The sequence below is a fragment of the Paralichthys olivaceus genome, chromosome 8 (assembly GCF_024713975.1).
Source record: "Paralichthys olivaceus isolate ysfri-2021 chromosome 8, ASM2471397v2, whole genome shotgun sequence".
Classification (NCBI taxonomy): Eukaryota; Metazoa; Chordata; class Actinopteri; order Pleuronectiformes; family Paralichthyidae; genus Paralichthys; species Paralichthys olivaceus.
The window spans coordinates 7,306,095-7,326,263 of NC_091100.1; the positions used below are offsets into that span (position 1 = coordinate 7,306,095).

The 20,169-nt window shown below is 40.1% G+C and overlaps 2 protein-coding genes across 2 annotated transcripts; one reads left to right on the top strand and one right to left on the bottom strand.

The window, feature by feature from the left end:
- Window positions 1-944: 944 nt before the first annotated feature.
- Window positions 945-11,529, top strand: prmt9 (protein arginine methyltransferase 9). The gene is made up of 13 exons (XM_020101247.2): window positions 945-1,283; window positions 2,026-2,225; window positions 2,624-2,772; window positions 2,920-3,156; window positions 3,267-3,434; window positions 3,557-3,659; window positions 4,020-4,129; window positions 4,249-4,441; window positions 5,273-5,456; window positions 7,574-8,264; window positions 8,389-8,542; window positions 10,213-10,335; window positions 10,852-11,529. The coding sequence occupies exons 2-13, from the start codon at window positions 2,028-2,030 to the stop codon at window positions 11,083-11,085; spliced, it is 2,544 nt and encodes an 847-aa protein (XP_019956806.1). The 5' UTR covers window positions 945-1,283; window positions 2,026-2,027; the 3' UTR covers window positions 11,086-11,529.
- A 1-nt stretch (window position 11,530) lies between these two features.
- Window positions 11,531-17,898, bottom strand: tmem184c (transmembrane protein 184C). The gene is made up of 10 exons (XM_020101248.2): window positions 17,284-17,898; window positions 16,428-16,558; window positions 16,293-16,329; window positions 15,917-16,122; window positions 15,055-15,129; window positions 14,849-14,942; window positions 14,352-14,464; window positions 14,136-14,235; window positions 13,821-13,992; window positions 11,531-13,710 (listed from the first exon to the last, which is right to left on the bottom strand). Exons 1-10 carry the CDS (start codon window positions 17,407-17,409, stop codon window positions 13,400-13,402), a joined length of 1,365 nt encoding a protein of 454 aa, XP_019956807.1. The 5' UTR covers window positions 17,410-17,898; the 3' UTR covers window positions 11,531-13,399.
- Between the last annotated feature and the right edge of the window lie 2,271 nt (window positions 17,899-20,169).

Genomic DNA, 20,169 nt, shown 5'->3' on the forward strand with positions numbered 1-20,169 from the left:
GACATTAAGAGAAAAGAGTACGGGCAGAGGTGTGTTCCCTTCCTGTCCGAAGTTGTGGCACTTGAACCATGTTGAGCTTTTCTACTCTCTGATTGTCCCTTACTGCTTCTTTAGTTCCCTCAGAGGAAGTGACTTTCACTGTCATGCAGTTTGTGAATAAAAATGAGATCAACGCAACTCAGCAAAACTCAGATCAACTTTGTTCTTTTTAAAACCTGAGAAATAAAAAACTGAAAAACAAATAAAGTCACAGACGGAAACAGACGCGTCTCCTTCAAAGTAATGGCCCATGTCTTATTTGACGTCATAACTTCCGATACAGATTCTCACAAAGTTACGACTTTATTCTCACTGTGCTCAAACTCTAAGGAATAGAATGACTTGAAGTGATTAGTTTGTTTCTTGTTTTTCCCTGAAAGTGTTATTTTCATGTTTGTTGATCTCTGGACTCTTTACTGTTGTTTAATATCATTCAGACTTTTTCTTTTCCCACTACATTATATTGTAATTCTGTGTGTTTACAGGAGGAGCTCTTGTCTGCATGTTGATTTAATTCTTGTCAGTGCTGTCAAGCTGTCTGATTCTATTACTGCTTTGTTTCAGTTGTTAACTGCTCGGGCTTATTGTTGTAATTACGTACAATATTCATTATAAGGTCTTATAATAAATCCATGAGTGTTGGCCTCAGGTTTTCAGACAGTCTCAGTCTCAGCCTCAGCTCAGTGAATGCAGGAGATCATGCAAATCTGGGACAGTTCACAGATATTCTGTAGTTTAGATCAATTAAATTGTTTCCACCAGATACTCTGAAAAACACATTTTATATTTAGGAATTAGAAAACATCAGTAAAACAACTTTAACGTGACATTTTACAACGTGAAACAGTTGAATGATACTTCATGACCGGGGGGAACCATGTCGCTCGCTACATGTTCGTGTCGGAAGGTTTTATCGCACGGACTCGCCTGTGGTTGATCGGTAGCTGCTGCTTGTTTCTCAGCAGAGATGTGATTCATTGTTTTTAATAACCAGCCTGTGGATGCAACGTGAATATTAATCAGAAATGTTGGATTCGTGACACGCAGCTGAGTTATCGCAGCTTATTTTTTTTTGTTTTTATCATGTGAGCTAACGTTAGCTTCCTGCTGCTGGAGGAAGAACCGCTCAGTGCGATGCTAACTGCTGAAGCTCAACGTTAATGTCTGTGTTCGATGAACAACAGATAATAGATGAAAGAAAAATAAACTCGTCTTCATCCTCCAGTGATCTGACTCCTCACACAGTAAGTCCACATGCAGAGCTCCTGTCTGTCAAGGAATGTGGAGTTTCCAGTGTCTTTGTTGTGGTTTTATTTTTTTAAATGAACTTTTTAAACTGGCTTTGTGATGTTTCCTGTTCATGTTGGTGTTGTACTGATAATTAGTATGATTATGTTTGGAAGCCCATTTCCAGGAAAACATAATAATAATAATAATTGGGAATGTCAATGATAATAATAATAATTAATTGTAACATTACAAATCAACACATAACGTTTACTGAAAACTCCCAACATTTTGTTTCATACTTCTGACTTTATTTCTAGTGTTTGTGACTTATTATGTCAAAGTTTGGACATATGTTGTCTTAAACATTTGAGTGACAAATAAAGGGGTGTGTCCCAATGTCTCACAATTTGAAAACAGATGATATCCCTGAATGGATTCATGTATTTTATTTTCTTACTTCTCATTTGTTGTTGTTATTTTTTTCCCGCCAGAAGACATTTAGCTATTGATCATTTTCATAAAGTATTACTCAGCTCATTATTTTCTCTATCAGTTAATTGTTTAGTCAGAAAAAACTAGTCCTCAGATATCTTATAACACTTAATATTAAGACGAGAAAAAGCAGAGAAATTGCCTATTGGAGAAGCTGGAACTTTTATTTTTTGGAACCTTAGCTTAAGAAACTTTATGTCCTGGCTTTATTTGTCATTATCCCTTCTTATTAGACTTTACTCATTGTTTTCATTTCTACTAAAGGGATGCCTAATGCCAGTGCAAGGCCGAAGCACAGCAGGAGGAGCAGAAGGCGACGCAGAGAGGACCCCGCCAGGAACGAGCTGGTCTCGAGTTCCCTAGAAAGTGCCCAGCAGTGCCTGTTCAACCAAGACTATGGAACTGCGTTTGTTCACTACCTCCTGGTCCTCAACCTTGCACCCATGTTTAAGGACATTGCAAAGGTGATAACTGTTTGCATTACTCTGAAACCCAGTCTGTGTACACACTCACTGCACAGATAACACATAACCACATTCGCACAATCTTTTGCTGTGTGTGAATTCGCTTGTTCTTTCCTTTACTGCTTTCTCTATTATACATTTAAGCATTTATTTAACGTCATAACTCTGCATCCTTAGTAACAGCTGTAGAGTCAATTTGTATCGTAGTGAATACATTTAAAAACAGGACTGAGACACTAAAAGCAAATAGGGAGCAGTAAATTTAGGGAAATAAAGTGAGTATAGCTAATAGTGACTTAAGATATGGCGTTAGTGTTCAGATTTTCTGAACTAAGCACAACTGCGGAACATAAACTTGCTCAGTTTTGGAAAATAATTTTGGGACATCTCTCTTTCAGGAGTCCTTCAGGTTTACTCTGTTTAAATGGGCAGAGGAGCTGGACTCTGTGGGACGTATTCAGGACCTGTTTGACTGTTACGAACAAGCGCTGGAACTTTTCCCTGCGGACGAGGTCATCTTAAACAGCATGGGTGAACACTTGTTCAGGTTTGTAAATGTTATCATCATAAATATTGTTTTTCTAACACCTCAACCATTCTGTAATTCCAGGGCATAATGTAGTTTTGACATTAATAAGATAAATCATTTGCTAATTGTTTTTGTTTATATTTTGGCTCCTGATTTATGGTCCAGGATGGGATTTAGAGACGAAGCTGCAGGTCATTTCCACAAAGCCTTAAAGCTGAGACCAGATTACCCAGAAGCCAGGGAGAACTTCTACCGTGTGGCCAACTGGCTGGTGGAGCGCTGGCATTTCTTAATGCTCAATGACCACGGGAGGAACCAGAAATACCAGCAAGCCATTCAGAAGGCTGTTCAGAACGGCTGCCACACTGTACTTGACATAGGTACTGGCACTGGGATCCTCGGGTGAGAAATGTTCTATGAGAATTTGGAAGCTTTTTTTGCTACAGCCTGAATAGAACCTGTGCTTTAACATACATATATTCTTGTTCTGAATTCCTGTGCTCTCTGTAAAGGATGTGTGCTAAGAAGGCAGGGGCTGCTGAGGTGTACGCCTGTGAGCTGTCGAAGACGATGTACGAACTGGCCTGTGAGGTGGTGACTGCTAATGGCATGGAAGGCAGCATCAAGATCCTTCACATGAAATCTCTGGAGATGGAAGTGCCAAAGGACATTCCACACAGGTGCAGTTTACACTTTGATCTTACAGACACCGCCTCCGTCTTCATTTCAGCTGCTGTGAAATTCATACTCATGTAAAAATGTTTTTTCCAGCTTTTTCTATTCAATGGATTGTTTTTCTCAGGGTGTCCTTGGTGGTGACAGAGACGGTGGATGCAGGGTTGTTCGGAGAGGGCATCATAGAGAGTCTCATTCATGCCTGGCACCACCTCCTGCTGCCTCCACAGGTAACTTCAGTTTTCATGCACAAACACAGTTGTCCTCCAGTTGCCTCAGTGCAATACTAACATTTTTAGGAATTGTTCGGGTTCAAACTCTACTGCTCTTTTCAGCGATACACTTATGGTCATGAGAACCTTAAAAAGTTACTGCGAAATATAAATATATTAAAAACCTGTGGTGGGTGTGGGCTTGGAGAATCCAGAGAATAGGCAGTGTGATGTTTGGTATCACAAAGGCTAAAACGAATTATAGATTATGTTACTCCTTGTTAAAAAAAAGTGAAAGATTTCAAAGTGTTTCTGTAAAAGGCTGCTTTGCAACATTCAATGCTTAATCATTAAAAACCTTTGTTTCTCATCCTGAAGAGAGGTGAGAATGAATTCAGGGAACAGTCTGCGACAGGACGGGTCATCCCTGCTGGAGCCACTGTGTTTGGTATGGCTGTTGAGTGCACTGAGATCCGCCGGCATCACAGGTAGGCCTCGACCTCGATCTGTATTCTGTGTCAGATAAGATGTGTTTTCCTGATCAGTTGTTTTGAAGCATCAGTACAAGTTGTCTGAACCTCATATGAAATTGTTCTTCTCTGTACAGGCTGTGTGTGTCAGAGGTGGGAGGTCTGTCCATGGCTGCAGCCGGGCAGCTGCGTAGCCCAGTGAGCTGCAGCACTGAACCAGATGACTCCATGGAGCCGTACACCACAGAGAGACTGAGCCGACTGCCAGGAGGATATAAATCTCTCACTGAACCATTCACAGCCTTCAACATCGATTTCAATAATGTGCAGGTGAGCAAAATCTGTGTGGGCTGTGTGTGTATGTGTGTGTATGTGTGTGTATGTGTGTGTATGTGTGTGTGTGTGTGTGTGTATACTATCAATTTAACCTGTTTTGACTTTATTCCCTGTGTATTTGATGGCTGGTGTCAAGTATGATATTGTAATTATGAGTAAAGTATTTATTGTCCTGACCATATATCTGTTATTCCCATGAAACTATTATAACGACTGCCTCACAGGCCTAAATATCACAAACAAGTGGCCTCTCATTATTCAGCTGTAAGCCTGTACGGATTTTCTGATTTATGAATTTCAGGTTAAAACCTGGCAGATTGGAAACATTGCATTTGTCTGGTAGGCAGTACTTGCAGGAGGATTTGTTGATACTGTACATTTATTCCCTCATGTGAAGAGGGGACTTGCAGGAGAAATGTACCCTTGTTATAGAGCTGTGAAACAGTCTACTATCTGTGACCTTACCATTTAATCCAGTTTTATAGAGTGTTGGGGACATTTTCTCACCTTCCCATTACTATTTATTTTCTTCTGGTTTTGATGTAGTTTGGTTGATTTGCAAAGAGCCGCTGAGCTCCAGCCAGTGAGGTTAGATTTGATAGTGATAGTGAAGGAGATGTTTGCATTGGTCCTCTGTAACACAACATTTAAAACATCTTGATCTTATCAGGCTGAGCAGATATATTTGATGTTATTTATATAAATCTGTAAGACTGCTGTAAACATGTAAGGTTAAGAACCCCATCTAACTCTCCACGTTTGTTTATTTCATATTTTTATTGTGTCTGTAACTTTGCTGTGTTACTGTTTGATGGTGACCTGTAGGACCTGGAGGGCTTGAGCTCCAGGGAGGTTCAGCAGCTCTGCCTGCCCGTCATCCAGGAGGGGGTGCTGGATGCTCTGGCCGTGTGGTTCCAGCTCCACCTGGATGAGGAGAGCAGTTTGTCTACTGGACCTCAGGAGGACACCTGCTGGGAACAGGCCATCTATCCGGTCCACAGCGCCAAGGGTAAGATCACCAAGATACACCAACAGATACACAAGAGACCACGTTTTCAACTGTCTATATAATTGATTACAGTTTAAAACTTCTGACTACTCTGATTTAACTTTAAATTTTTGTTTACCGTGATGAGTTATTTTAAATTCTCATGAACCAATCTTGTTTATATGAGCCTGCCTGTAACTCTACTCCCATCATGCACTTCCATGTTGTATCAGATGAGGGCAGTGTGTGTCGTAGACTGGATTCTTTACCTTTTAAACCTTCGATGTCAATAATTTCAGGGATACTCTGAGAAAATATTGTAGCCCCATAAATCATCACTACTTTTTCTATTTTCTGAGTATTGTAAACTGTAATCCATGATAGCACATACAAATTTAGCTTCTTGAAAATCTGATAAAAAATGACATCATAAAAATTACAATACATTTACTTAGATTTTAAAATCAAGAAACAATTAATAATATATATAAAAAATTATTAATACTTTTCCACTTAAGTATAAAACTATTTCATGAACTATGGCAATAAAGCTATTATTTACTATATAGTTTACTTTAATCACTTTATTAATGTATACCATATTTACTACATTTACTTCACTATATTAATCTCACTATAATATTTCTATAGATTTTTAAAAGCTATAATTTACTACCAGAGTAAATACAAATATTTTTCAGTTATACTTTATTTGACCAGGAATGTCCCACTTAGGGAGTCCTGGTCAAGATGGTTTAAAATTAAATAATACAATAAATAAATACAAACAGGTAAATTAAATAGAAATAAGTCGAAACATACAGGAATCAATGGCAAAATTTAATTCTTAAAAATAAGCATGTTAAACGTAATCCATGAAACCAGAATTTAAAAAGATTTTTAAACATGCCAAGACCGGGTAATGATTCCAAGCATGTGGTGCATGAAACCAAAAGGCAGAAGTACTCAACTCTGCTCTGGTAGTTTGAATCTTAAAATTGGAATTTGTTAATCAGCATTCTTCAATTGTTTTAATAACATTAAATTAAAGTTGCCAAATTTCCTACAGAGCTCTCCTAACTCTTTACTTTGCTGTAAGACCCAGGCCTCTGTGAGCATAATAGCGGCTGACACAAGGTGACATGTTCCAGTTGGCAACGGAGTACATCATCTCGCAGACTCAGCTCAGCAGCATTTCCCCGCGCTGCTAATTGGCTCGGGCAGCGTCGGGGGAGCCGCCACCTTTCCTGGTGATCACCAACATCCGTTTCCCGGCCGCGGTGACGTGTGTGCCGTGATCGCCTGTGACACTCTTTAGTGTTCATGAAATTCTTATAGGCAATAAATATGCATTTTTCCCAAATGCCTCTGACGAGCGGCGCGCTGACATGAAGACACGAACAGATGTTATTCCTGTAGGAATCCTTTCTGTGCCTCCCCCCCTCTCCTCTCCCCAGTCCCCTGAATCTCATTTCTCCGTTGGGTCTGTTCTCCCTTCCTCTCCTCTTTGCTTTCTTTATTTTCCTTTCCCCCTCCACCTCCTCACTCTATTTCTACAACGATCTAAAAATGTTTTCAGGGATGCTTCTTTCATGCCAGTTCAAAATTCCAAATACATTACGTTACATTATGAATAACTAAATTATTATTATAATTGTTAATATTCTATTTCTGGTATAATCCCTTTAGTTCCATCCACATAACTCTAGGGTTTGATATTTGAAATATTTCGATGCATGTGCAGATACAATACCTGATATTAGGTATTTAACCCAATACAAACTTTACTTGATACTTTATGTCAGTAATATATTTGTTTAATACTGTGGTGCATTCAAGGACATTTGATTTAAATAACTTCTTTGTACTGTTGTGTTTTAGTTTTAATAAAACTTGATCACAAAAAAACTACTTTTTTATTTCAATCATGATCTCTCTATTTGAAAGATATACATCTATAACTATAAATCTGACCAAATATCCATTGTCAACTGTCAGTACTTGACAGTCTTAAGAGTTGCTGCTGTGGCCATGTGTCTTTTTCTCCGTACCAAAAAACATTTTGCTTTACATTCCACATCCTACATTGCTCTTTTAAAATCAGGCTTGGTCAATAGTTTCCTTTATTGTTTCTTCAGGTTTTGTCCTGAAACCTGGAGACAAGCTGATTGTTGAGATCTCCTGCCGAGACGCCTACCTGAGGCTCTGCAGCGTCGCCGTGCTGAGAGACGGCCATGAAATCCGTCTGGACAAGCGTCACGACTCAAGGTTCTCTGGGAATCCCGTTTCAATCCCAAACCAAGAAGCAGAACTGTGCAGCGCATTAGCGTGTCTTCAAACCAGCCAGAATCCGACTAAAGACTTCTGCATGCTGGAATGTTCAGAAATGGCCCTCGTGAACAATCAGGATTACCATCAGAGGTTTTCCAGTGCGTTTGGAAAACTCGTCTCTCGGCTGAAGATGAAATGCCGAAACGTTCAGTCGGGGCCAGCTGACCCTGCTCACCCCACAGACTGTAGTGACCTGCTGTACGTGCTGGACGTGTCAGAGGGCTTCTCTTTACTCTCCTTCATTGCTGCCAGTCAGGGTCACGTTAAGGCCTACAGCTCTGTGGAGAAGAAGAAGCAACAGGAAGTGCTGAAGACACTGGCTCACTCCAATAACATCCCAGAACAGCATCTGGAGTTCTGGCTCAACCACGTGGAGGACGAGCACGGGATGCTGCAGAGGCCGTCCAGGGAGAAGCTGTGGACTGCCATCATCCTGGACTGTGTGGAAACCTGCGGTCTGATCAGACAGAAGTTGATGGAGAAAGCGTCACTGGCCAGGTAAGAGGAAGTCGCCCAATAACCAGAAGAGAACGTGTGGACAACTTCATTTAATTATCTTGTAATTCCATTTATGGATAATATTATAGGACACTTATCTAGTACATGTAATGAACTGCAATAGGTGTCTGCTGGAGGAAGGAGGACACATTTTCCCACAGCGGATCGTGGTGCATGGGATGTTGGTGGAGTCGGACATGTTGCTGCTGGAGAGTGCCGTCCAGGGCCAGGAGCCGACACTGGGATTCAACATCGCTCCCTTCATCAACCAGTTCACTGTAAGTATACCGAGGTTGACTCATTCATGGTATTAATATATGATCAGGTACTTTGTTGGCTGAAATATTGGTGTCACTGTCATCAATGGCATGATTTGGGTTGTTGTATATCCACTATATAGAGTTAGCTTTCTTGAAATTGATAAAATATTAACATTTTAATTTTACCAGAACTCAGTTTAAGATTTTATGACTGTGGAAGGCATTTCAGGCAACAAGGTGCTCATACTTCTGTTAACCTGTTGGTAGTTGGACTTTCTATTATTATTTCAATAGCAAAATAGAATCTAATATTAAACAGTGACTTTAAATGAGATCTTGTATTTGGAGACGGCTTGCTTAATTGAAAGGGAATCACATTGCGTCCTTACACCGTTATTGTTGAGCTGAAACTTCTTCAGTCTTCAGAACACAACTTTGAAAATCTTCCTATTGTAACATCTCCGGCCACTCGTATCTCGTATTCTGTCTCATGTTCCTGATGCAACCGTCAATCTCGTGTTCCTGATGCAACCGTCAATATTGACAGTTTTCACATACACTATGCCGTGTTTGTGCGCTTGCATCATTCACTTTCAAATTCCGTGCATTAGGTGCAAATGTGTAGCCTGAGGTGTTTGTTAAATATGATTGGCACATAGTGCGATGCAATGAAAATGTCAATAAAAATCGTGGGTTGAATTTGACTTGATTTGACTTGAGATGATCAGACAGACTCTGATTCCAGCTGCTTTGTTTTCTACTGTGTGCAGTTTGTGTTGAGTTGAACAAGGTATTCACTGAGGTTCAGGCCTGTGTTTACTGCTGTTTGATGTGTTTCCCAGCTGCTTTACAGAAGCTGCAAAATCCCTTTGAATTCTTTTTCTTTATTATTTTGTCCGTATGTTTTTCTTTTTCCAGTATCATGTTTGTGATCTATTTTCACGGGCCCCACGCGGGATGGTCGTTTGCTTTAACAGATGTTGTCTTTGAAGCCCTCTGTGGAGGGCACTTTTCTAGCACAACTGTCACACAAGACACAACACGCAGCTCGGCCCAAGACATTCCTACCTGAATCCATCAGTGCACATTACATCAAGCACATCAGAAAGTGGGCGCTGAGGTCTACACAACTGTGACAGGGAGGGGGAAAGATTCTTTTGTTCTGTGGTAAAGGAAACTGTGACACTTTTCTGTGCCGTCACTTTGATTTCTTCCTCTGCGTTTTAAGTCTGTTGCCCCGCAGCCACGGCCTGTTTGTCAAGTTTGGGAGAGTTTGAGGTGGAGGATTAGTTTCTCAGCATCAATCAATGATTGAGTGATTATCCACTGACACTAGCAATTAAGAGCTAATCTGGATGAGTGCTGGCTTGTCAGTAAGTGTGCCTACATCAATTGTAAGTTGGCTTCTGCAACTTATATACATTCAAGTGTTCCTCTGCCTTTTTGTTCCTTTTTAATCTGTACTATGGGGTTTTCTCTCTTTGTTTTAAGAGTACAAATATGTTTTTCTAGAGCCCGACCAATATCGATTTGGAGGGTGGATACATATACCAGTATCTGGGAGCAATGAAATGTAATTGAGGCCTGATGTTTTACAGTTTATGTCTGAAAAGGTCGTATCAGCTGATCTTTTATCAGTTTACTGGAAAGAACTTGCTAACATTGTTCTGATGTCTCATGTACTTTAGGTCCCAGTCCATGTGTTCCTGGATTTTTCCACTCTGGAGTGCAGACATCTCAGTGAGTCTGTGGAGCTCTTTGTTCTGGACCTCATGGACGCCAATGCAAACTACACCAACAGAGAAGTTAAGGTAAGGCCTGCATTCGAGCATTGTGATTGAAATTAGTATAATCAAGATGTCGTCTGTGAAGAAGAGCTCTGGTGGAACAGTGTAGACCTGCTGCAGCTTGAACTCATGCATTGACTGCCAGTACAGTTAAAAAAACTATACTTTTTAACTTTACTTTTTTTGCTCCTTCCTGAATTCAGCCAACCAACATTTCATTAAACTTTTATGCTTTCGATCAGAAACCCTCTTCAAGGAATGAGAATTGAGTCTTCTCTCTCAGAATTCAAGAAATTCAAACTTATTGTCTGTAACTGTCTGTTTTTCTACGTCAAAATATTTTTTTAATACTAATGAGAATTACATTTTTACTTTTGGGTTTAGTTTAAGTCACTCATTAGTAAATGATGTACGTTTGGGAGTTAATGCCTCTTAACCTGATCTTAAAATAACAAGATTTAGAAGTGACTGAAATTGAGTATTAGACATTATTTACGTTCCAATAAATGTTTTATTAAAGCCCTGGTCCGTGTTGTCCAGGTCCAGGCTACATCCTCCGGCAGAATAACGGCAGTGCCCTTCTGGTACAACATCTACCTGGACCAGGAGATCAGCATCAGCACCCTGAGCCAGAACTCTCACTGGAAGCAGGCGGCCGCTGTGCTGCAGCAGCCTCTGCAGGTACAAACTGGAGACTGGGTCCTTCTGGCTGTGAAGCTTCACAAGAGCACCATCTCCATATCAGCACATGTAGTCAATGAGCAAACTCAGTAATATCCTGGTTGTAGCTTCATTTTTATATATTTCAAGTTAAATTTAGATCATTGTCAGAAGCTCTGTAGGGAAATGCATTAAATTACTATGCATTAGCTTCTGGTATTATTTAATACCACAAGAGTTCAGTTTTCCCAGTGTTTTTTTAAATAGATGTAATATCAGTCTCACATCTGGGTCTCTGTTCTGAGATTGAGTAGAAACCTGCATGACCAGAAGCTGCTTCATCACAACCATTAAGAAAGTTCATTTGTAAACTGTTACAGGTCACAGGACATTTATAATTTGTACTTATGAATATATTATTTGTAAGTATATAATATAAATATCATAGTTGTCCCTTGATAGCAGTTGGGTTTGTAAAGATTGTTTGTGGGTATACATGAAAAAAAAAAAAAGACAATAAATGTGACATTTTCTAAATAAATGGAAAAAATGAGCAAACTGTGGTTAATCTGATTTATTGACGATACAGAAGATGCATTTAAATGAATCTGTGGAACAAATAAATCTGATGTAATCCTGAAAGTTTTATTACAAAATCAAATAAAAATCACATAAGGCAATGCAACATGTTTCAGCTGGACATGGACTATACTGTCAATATCGTACATTTACGTATTTACTGACACATCAACCTGATATCCACTGTACATCAAACATGTCAGTTTCCCTGCACAGATCCATGTAAGTCACAACGTACGCAGAGTAAAATCTACAGGTAAAATAAATGGCTTAGGTGCAAAGTTATTTTAAAGGCTAAGAGGTGGATGGAGAACCTCATCACATATAAACAGATTATTAATGCTAGATGAATGTAGTGGATAGATTAGTTTCATGGCACGTAGACCAAGACGTCTGTCTATGCAGTATTTATAGGATTTTACTAGAATGTGCTTGATTGTACAGTTTCATGCTTAATTGTGTGTCGTATTAATACTTGAACTGTACTAGAATCTAATAAAACCCTCAGGAAATACACTTTATAGATACAGACACTGTAGTGATGTCACACTGTCAGTAGGGAGACATGTTTTCCAGTAAAACGCTCAAAACCTACAAATCCCAAGTTTCTTTTCCCACTGAAAGTTAATTCTCGACTGTGCATCTGAACAACTTGTTGCTTCTGCTCTTTTCACCTGGTCTCTCTGGGATACACACACACAACAGACAAATGGAATGAAAAAACAAAAAGTGTATTTGTTAGGTGATGAGCCACCAAAACAGCTTCGATAAGCCTGGACACTGATTCTACAAGTTCTACTGGAGGATGATCACCTTTCCTTTCAAGTTATTCTCCCAGGTCAGGTGGGTTTATAATCGTGTCATTGCAAAGGTTATAACAAACGTGTCACATCATTTTCATTCACATCAAAACATTCAGTACCTGCTCAGCATCTTTATACGTTCACAAAAGCATGATTGGATGTAAACTACCTAAAGGCAGGGTTGGTAAGTGGTGTCTGAAACACCTATTGTTGAAATCCTCTGTGTCTGTGGCCTTCGCAGGACTATAATAAACTTGACCTATCATTTAATTTGGACCTGCACATGCTCTCACGTCAAGTTAGCGTGTGACTCATGGAAAAATCTGCTTTGAGCAGTTGTGCTATAATGTGTTTGAAAGGCGTAGCTTTGACGGGAGGATGTATGTGTAGCCTGCTCTCGCTAATTTATTCAAATTTTTTTCTTTAACTTCTCCATCCTCAACTGGTTAAGTTAAAGAAAAGGACGTTTCTGTACACCTAATGTGCTTTAATCTTCAGAAATCACGATAAAGAAAGACAGAATGTGAAGATTTCTCTATTACAAGTTGCATATTTCGTTTTATCATCTGTCACATCTTGAGATTGTAATATGAAAGGGCTGATGCGTAAGTACATGGTGCATGCTTCACTCTGACTTCAGGAGGTTTCATGTCGACTCATCTTAAGGAGCACAACAACACACAGACTGGGTTCTTTGGGATACGTGATAAAACCGACCCCCCCCCCCCCCAAATCTTTCCCAATAAAAGTGGATAAAAACCATTCTAGCATAGCTTGCTGAGGGATATGCATAATAAAATGCAAACTGGCTAAAATGCTTGTTACCTACAATCATCATTAAGCCATAACTCCATTGAACATTCATGGACTGTCACTGGCAGAGAGGTCCATCTAGCTTTGCCTTTGCTGGCAAATGTCTACAATTACTTGGTGGATGTGCCCTTTGAATCAGTAACGTAATGTCTGCGGGAAAATGGAAAGGCGTTAATTAGGTCCTGCCCAACCATGTCTGGTAAGAGTCTGGTGACATCAGCTCTGATGTTGGGCTAAGTGATCACAATGAGATCTGCCTCCGTTGGGTCTTTGCTTTGGTCGGTCCTGTCTTCTTCCTGGGTGTCTTCAGGTCGAGCCTCATATCCTTCGTCCCATGGGGCCGAGCTGAGCCCAGCGGGGGCCGACCGAGAGTGAGGTGTGACGGTTCTCCCCAGTCCCTGGTACTGACCGTTGGGTGACACCGGGTTGGATGCTGCCTCTGTGATGGCATCTTGGGAGCCCGACGAGAGCAAGCCAGATCGCTCGCCATCATTCTGCGCCTCGCCAAAGTAAGACTTCCTTGGACGACCCAGAACTGTTCTCCCTGTCGATGACGACCAAAACAAATGTCTGTACAGTCTTCTCAATGTTGGACAACGTGCCAGATATATTTACAAAGCTGTGAAAATACACTAGTAGCCAGAAGGCACTTACCAACATTGCGGACTTGTTCAGAAATGTCTGCTCTGACATCAGATATGTCCCACATTGCCATGAAAGAGTCAAAGCACGAGCCCTCCTCCGCCTCCTGGATGTAAGGCTTATAAGTGAAGCTGAAGTGATGGGCAATAGCTGCCAGAAACATCTCCACACATATGATGAAATCCTGAAGGAACCAGGACAGTTGTAGTGTTGTAGTTAGGAAGTAAAACAGAACTCAGATATCAACTCAAGAAAGAGTTTGCATTTTCTTACAAAAGCTCACAAATGATTGTCACTTCTTTTTCAACTACATAAGAATTAGCCCACCTGCAATCCAGTAGCAACAGCCTCCACGTTATTCCATTCCCATGTGCGTTCCTCTGAAATGATGCCCACTTTCACCAGCAGAGCAATGAACACAGCTTGCCTGAGAGTTTACAATGAAGGTCATCACATCACAGCCTGACACAAAATCTGCATTTCTTTACAGAAACGATCCAGGAACAGTCGTGCCAATACGTTGTAAGAAAAACAGCGAATTACCAGAAAGAGACGAACACCACCATTTTCACACACAGGAATTTGCCCACTGGTTTGATTGGACCCAGCTCTTCTCTCAGGGCTCTGTAGAACAGCACCAGGCAGTACATGGCAAACTAGATCAAGAGATGAAAGAGAAAACTTGGTCAAATCAGACTACTCACATTTGTTATATCCATCCTCTTAATGTCGGTTCCATATATTGAGTCCCATAAAAAACTAGAATAGGCCCAACAGTCCCCTTCAATCCAAATCAAATCCTCCGAAGTTCCCCCGCACATGGAAATTGTCTCACAATATTAAAGGAAGTGATACAAAAAGTCAGATTGTCCAAATGCACAACAAAATTGTATCAATTCTTTCTTGGCCCATGTCTCATCCTTCAACCACCTTTTGTGGAAATTTGTGAAGTTCTTTTTCCATAATCCTGCTGACAAACAAAGACAGGGGTGAAAACATAACAACCTTGTCTGGAAGTAAAAAGACGGAGGCATTATTACCAGCTGTGACATATTGTTGAAGATGACCAGGTACGTCCATGCATTTTTTGAACTGAAATTTCCTTCATCATACACTCCACTCAGCTGACAGATTCTGGGAAGGAGAATAAACAGCCACAATGTATCAATACAAAAACATGAACACAAATACTTTTGTTTGTATTAAAGAGTAAAATTAGGTGCAATAAACATCAGACTTTACTTACAAGGCAATCACTGTTGTGACAGGTCTTACGACTGTGTACTGTAGCACTCCCAATTTGCATCTCAACAGTAAAACCCTGCAGAACAAACATATGACTTGAGTTAGAAAGATATAGGCTTAACAAGATATAAGTTGATATTAGTAAAGATCTATTGAATTTAAGATAAAATACATAAAACACTAGTGGTCGTAAGAAATATGGAAAATTTGAGACACATGAGGGAAATGTTGGTTAAGCTTTGAAATCCATGTGCTAAATGCAACACTACTCTAAAGGGTTAGAAATGACAGGGGATTATTAAATATATTTATTACATAGATGAGACTAATGCTGATGACCTTCAAGAAACTGTTACATGTTTGTTCTCGTTTAGTTTTTAAGAATCAAACTGATTCTTGTGTAAAAGAAGAGAAGGACTAATCTCCAGGCAAAATGAACAACGCACAGTTACGTTAACCAATTACTGATGTTGCCAGACTGTGGCTAATTTGAAGCTGTTGACTCTCATTGATTTGTTTTCTTCAAGAGAAAAAACACATTCATCTCAACATTTGAACATTTCTGTGCCTTGAGACAAAGTCGAACAAAGAAATAAAAGAATTGCCTCTTGTCTCTTAGTCACTCTCATTGTTTCTTAACTTTAAAACCAGCACCTCATATTAAAGCAAGTTATATCAAATGGGGTGATGTGGTATACCCTCAGGCATACAGAAAAACTAATAATAAAACTGATAAATCCATGATATTATTGAGAAGTCAGCCAGATCTCTTCATGTGAGCAATCTAAAAGAAAACATTTGGTGGCATCCAGTTTAGAATAACGTACCCACATGGATTGGGTTTTATTCTAAAGAGAACTTACTCTCCCATCGGCCATGGAGGGCAGCAGCAGAGAGGAGGCAGGTGTTTCTGCTGCTCCTGAACCTCCAGCATCAACACCAGGCTCGGGTACTGATTTTCCAGGTAGTTGAGCAGGAAGGTCATGAAGTTGTAGATGACGTAGGCCTCATAACACTCTCTGCATGTGTCCACATAGATCGCTATACCGGGGTATTTCAGTGCGAGCCACTGAGAAAGAAGAAGCGTTATCACAGGGAAAGAAGTGGAAATATTACATTTTCAAGTAGCGCAGCATTGCATAAAGCAAGATTCTCTCAGGGTTGCTACTTCAGGTCAAGTCTCATCCAAAATGATTGATGATTTGGTGAATGGATTTGAGCATATAATAAACAACTTACACTGTCCAAGCTGTAGATTGGGACCATCCACAATATTCTAGAAAAACCATGAAAACACGTGGATTAAAAAAGGCTGTTTCATACTTCTGATCATGGCAGATGTCAGATGTTAGACATGCTTGTTGACATCTTTACCTGATGATAGGTTTCTGAAGCTCTGGCTGAGTGTAGTGCACCAGATGCTGAAGAATGCCCCATAATGATATGGGTATGGTCATGAAGACAAATATCCCAGCGATGAACCATGCTTTGTTGTGTGTGCTAACCTGCCATTACAAAGAAAGAAACAGTCAACACGTTAATGTGAGACTTAGAACGTTTTAGCTACTGAGAGAAGGATGTGGTTTTAAATCTCCTTTAAAAGCAGAGAATGACAAATACTTGATAAACAGAAAACATTTCACAAATCTGAGGAAGATCAATTATGTGTTATACTTATTGTACTAATGTTAATGTTTTATTGATGATTAATGTTTTATTGATGATTATATAATAGTTATTTATAGTGTTCTATTTATGCATAGCCATGTGTATATGTGAGTCAGGGGTGGAAGTGGTACTCAGATCATTTTAATGTACACAAATATTTATTTGAGGGAATAGTGCATCCATGTTAAAATAAGTGTCCTAAAAGTTGGTTAGGCACATTAATGTTGCCCTGGAAGCCTGTGGATACAAACAAAGTGAATCAGAGAATTGAGACTATTTAAATTCAATGTCATTCAAAGCTTGTAAAGTCCTGTAGATGTGTTCCTATGAAAGAAATGCAGTGGAGTAAACATACAAATGCTTCCCTCTGAAAAATGTAAAGCAGAATCAAAATAAATCCAATCAAGTAACTTGGAAGAACCTTGAACTGTATTCAAGTAAATTCTAAGTTGCATTAAACCTTCTAAATCTCCCTCAGCATCAATAAAGTATCTGTCGGTCTGTGGAACCAACAGGACTCCCAGGAACCAGAGGAAACAACATGTACGTCTCATCCACTGACCGCAGACTTCTGCAGCTCCCAGATGCACAGTGGCAGGACCACCAGCAGCAGCAGGATGTACAGGACGACGACCAGCGGCCGGATCCACCTCCTCCAGTTCCCGCAGGAACACGGTATGTTGCACATCGAGGCCTCTGGAGCTGGCCCGAGGCTCAGCGGCACAAACAACTTCTTCTTCGCCGGTGTGGAGGGACCCTGCTAACGCTGCTCGTTAGCTTCGCATTACAGTCACACTCCCAGCAGATCACCGTGAACCACAACAACCGCTTCACCGTTAATGTGCGTCAGCTCGTCCTCTGACGTGAAGTTTCATTCATGAAGACAATTGAACAGCTCGCGTGACTCGGTCCCACTAAGCTAGGCTGCTAACGCTAGCTCGTCAGCTGACTCCATGTAAACAAACACAGAGCGAAGACCCGCGGCGGCTGAAACGTTTGAGTCTCTCGGTTTCTAACACGAAGTGATGAAACAAGAGTGTGACACATGGACTGACTTGTCAAACACGTGGTCAGTGTTTAATATTCAAGCTTTGTTTGCGTTTGAAGGTAAAAGTTTCCAGAAAACTAATTCCTGTTGAGTTGCTTCTTCCGGTTTACCGCGGAATAGCCACGCCCACTACTCGTTCTTCCGCTGCTGTTAATTGGCGGTTGGTAAAGCCCCGCCCATATCATTGAAGCTGATTGGTTTGTTTGGAGGAAGTCGACGTCATAAACAGGAAGTTAGGTTTACCTGCGTCTCCATCGAGCACAAAAACTAAGAAGTGAAAGAGCTTCAACTCTTTCCCCTGAAGCTGCTGACTTTGCACATGTGCCTCAGCTTCGTATAATTTTCTTTGTATATTTACACATATAAAAATATTTTCCCCTCATATTTTCATCATATGTTTTTATTCTATATGTACAAATACCATGTTTTACGACGTTACCCCTGATGTCAAAGTCAACTCTATGGTCAATTCTGCCATATGTGCAGGAGACAGACGGGATAAAAATGCTGTTTCCTCTGATAACCCTGCAAACCTATAGGTAGACAGAACATATAAGTACACAACATAGTAAGTACTCAAAACATAGTACACAGTAAGACATAGTATATATATACATAAGACACATGTTGGACAGGATGAGGTTGGACAGGATGAGAGTAGTGCAAACTGGAATATTGCAAAAATAGATTAAGAGTGCAAAGATACTTCATCAGAAGTAATGTAATTTATTTATGTTATAAATAGCAACAGTTGTAGTCTGATATAAGTATTTACAGGAAAAAAAGGGGGGGGGGGGGGTGGTGTCTGTGTATATATCTGTTTTTATAATTTAAAATAATGCGTTCTTACTAACCACAATGCATGCACGCCACAGAAACTGGGCTTTCGCCACCAGATGGCAATGTAAATTAACAATTATTATGAAACCAATCCAAACACTTGTGTAGTAGCAGACAGTGGGTTGAAAAACGAGGAGTAGGTTGTTTCTTAAACTGTCTCAGACCTCATGGACTTTTGTTTGGTTTGTTAATGAAGCAGAGTTTTCTCATGGCCTACATTTCATATCATTTGCTTTAACCAAGGGGCCAAAAACTTGATTTGTCTGCAAAATGCCATATTTGACTTGTCAGTGAGTGTTTATTGATATCATCCAGAGGTGTTAATTACCTCTGCAAAAGTTGTTCCATTTGTTTTTTTTGTTTGAGATTACCCAAAATCTCAGATTTTCATGAAACTTGGTGGAAGGATGGAACGTGGGCTAAGAAAAACCACATACAATTTTAATGGGGATCTGGAGAAAGGGACAGATCAAAGATTCTTTGTAAAGACTATTGGGCATTAGCGGAAGTTTGTGCTCCACTGAATGCCACTCTTGTATTTTGTTTTTAAAATTCAAAAGATATGTGTCTTTATTTACATAGACCTGTCTAAGACTGAACTACAAGGCAATAATCAATGAATCAATTTCGTGATTCTGCTGCCTTGTTTACATTTAACCTCAACAGGGATGTCCAGAAGTCTTGATCATGTTATAAATTAAAAAGATGAAGTCTATCAATAATAAGTCTGGTTTCCCAGGCATGTGCAATATTTTTCTTTCATTCAAATTAACAATTGAATTAAAAAGAATCTCACACAAGTATGTCTGTGTGTCTCCCTGCAAAATGAGGGGAGGCAGAACTTTCCTTTCTATTGCACCATGTCTCCACTGCCCCACAGTCACAGAAATCACCGGTTGTTGCAGGACAGATTGTTCATGAATTTTGAATTGATCCTTTTGGCTTTTATGAATTAGAAATGGTCTTTGCCACAAGTCGTGCAAGCGAGTGTCATGGTGGATAGCTTGGAGGGATTGCCAAGCAAAGTGGCATACAGGGTACAACCATGTTAAGGCAGGGTAGATAAACATATGCTGTGTTTGATCAGAGCCAAAACACATTTTAGAATAAAGGATGTGGCGTCCATCACTTCTGCTAAATCACAGCCAAAACCGTAGGGTGAAGCAGCTCGTACTCTACGCGCCTCACAGGAAAAGATGAGCAGAATGGATCGGTCGGAGGAACAATAATAATCAATGCACAAGAAAAGAAGAGACATACTGTCTGATTCCCGAGATATAATGTATCAGCCAAAGTGCACCTCCTTTGTCAGAGTAATACACAAGTGTGCGATTGTTCAACAATGACTTATTTATCTTAATACGTCTGCCATAGGCTTCTGTGTCAGGAAATGTTCAGACTCACTGAGGGCTGTTCACTTCAGTTCATCTGCTCCTGAACAACACCGCAAGTGAAGATGGAGTTGAAGAAGCTCCACGGAGTCAAACAGCATCGAGAGTGAACATAGGAGTCATAGTTTTACATCAGGTCACTCTGAGCCTCTTTAAAAGATCAGGCTCC

What these genes read in the sequence shown, in the direction of transcription:
- prmt9 (XM_020101247.2), top strand. Translation starts at nt 2,028, where the DNA reads ATGCCTAATGCCAGTGCAAGGCCGAAGCACAGCAGGAGGAGCAGAAGG. An exon ending in CCAAAGGACATTCCACACAG is followed by an intron (nt 3,435 to 3,556) that starts GTGCAGTTTACA and finishes TGTTTTTCTCAG; the next exon opens with GGTGTCCTTGGTGGTGACAG. An exon ending in GAGAAAGCGTCACTGGCCAG is followed by an intron (nt 8,265 to 8,388) that starts GTAAGAGGAAGT and finishes GAACTGCAATAG; the next exon opens with GTGTCTGCTGGAGGAAGGAG.
- tmem184c (XM_020101248.2), bottom strand. Translation starts at nt 17,409, where the DNA reads ATGTGCAACATACCGTGTTCCTGCGGGAACTGGAGGAGGTGGATCCGG. An exon ending in CAATCTACAGCTTGGACAGT is followed by an intron (nt 16,123 to 16,292) that starts GTAAGTTGTTTA and finishes CTTCTTTCTCAG; the next exon opens with TGGCTCGCACTGAAATACCC. An exon ending in GTCACAACAGTGATTGCCTT is followed by an intron (nt 14,943 to 15,054) that starts GTAAGTAAAGTC and finishes TCTCCTTCCCAG; the next exon opens with AATCTGTCAGCTGAGTGGAG.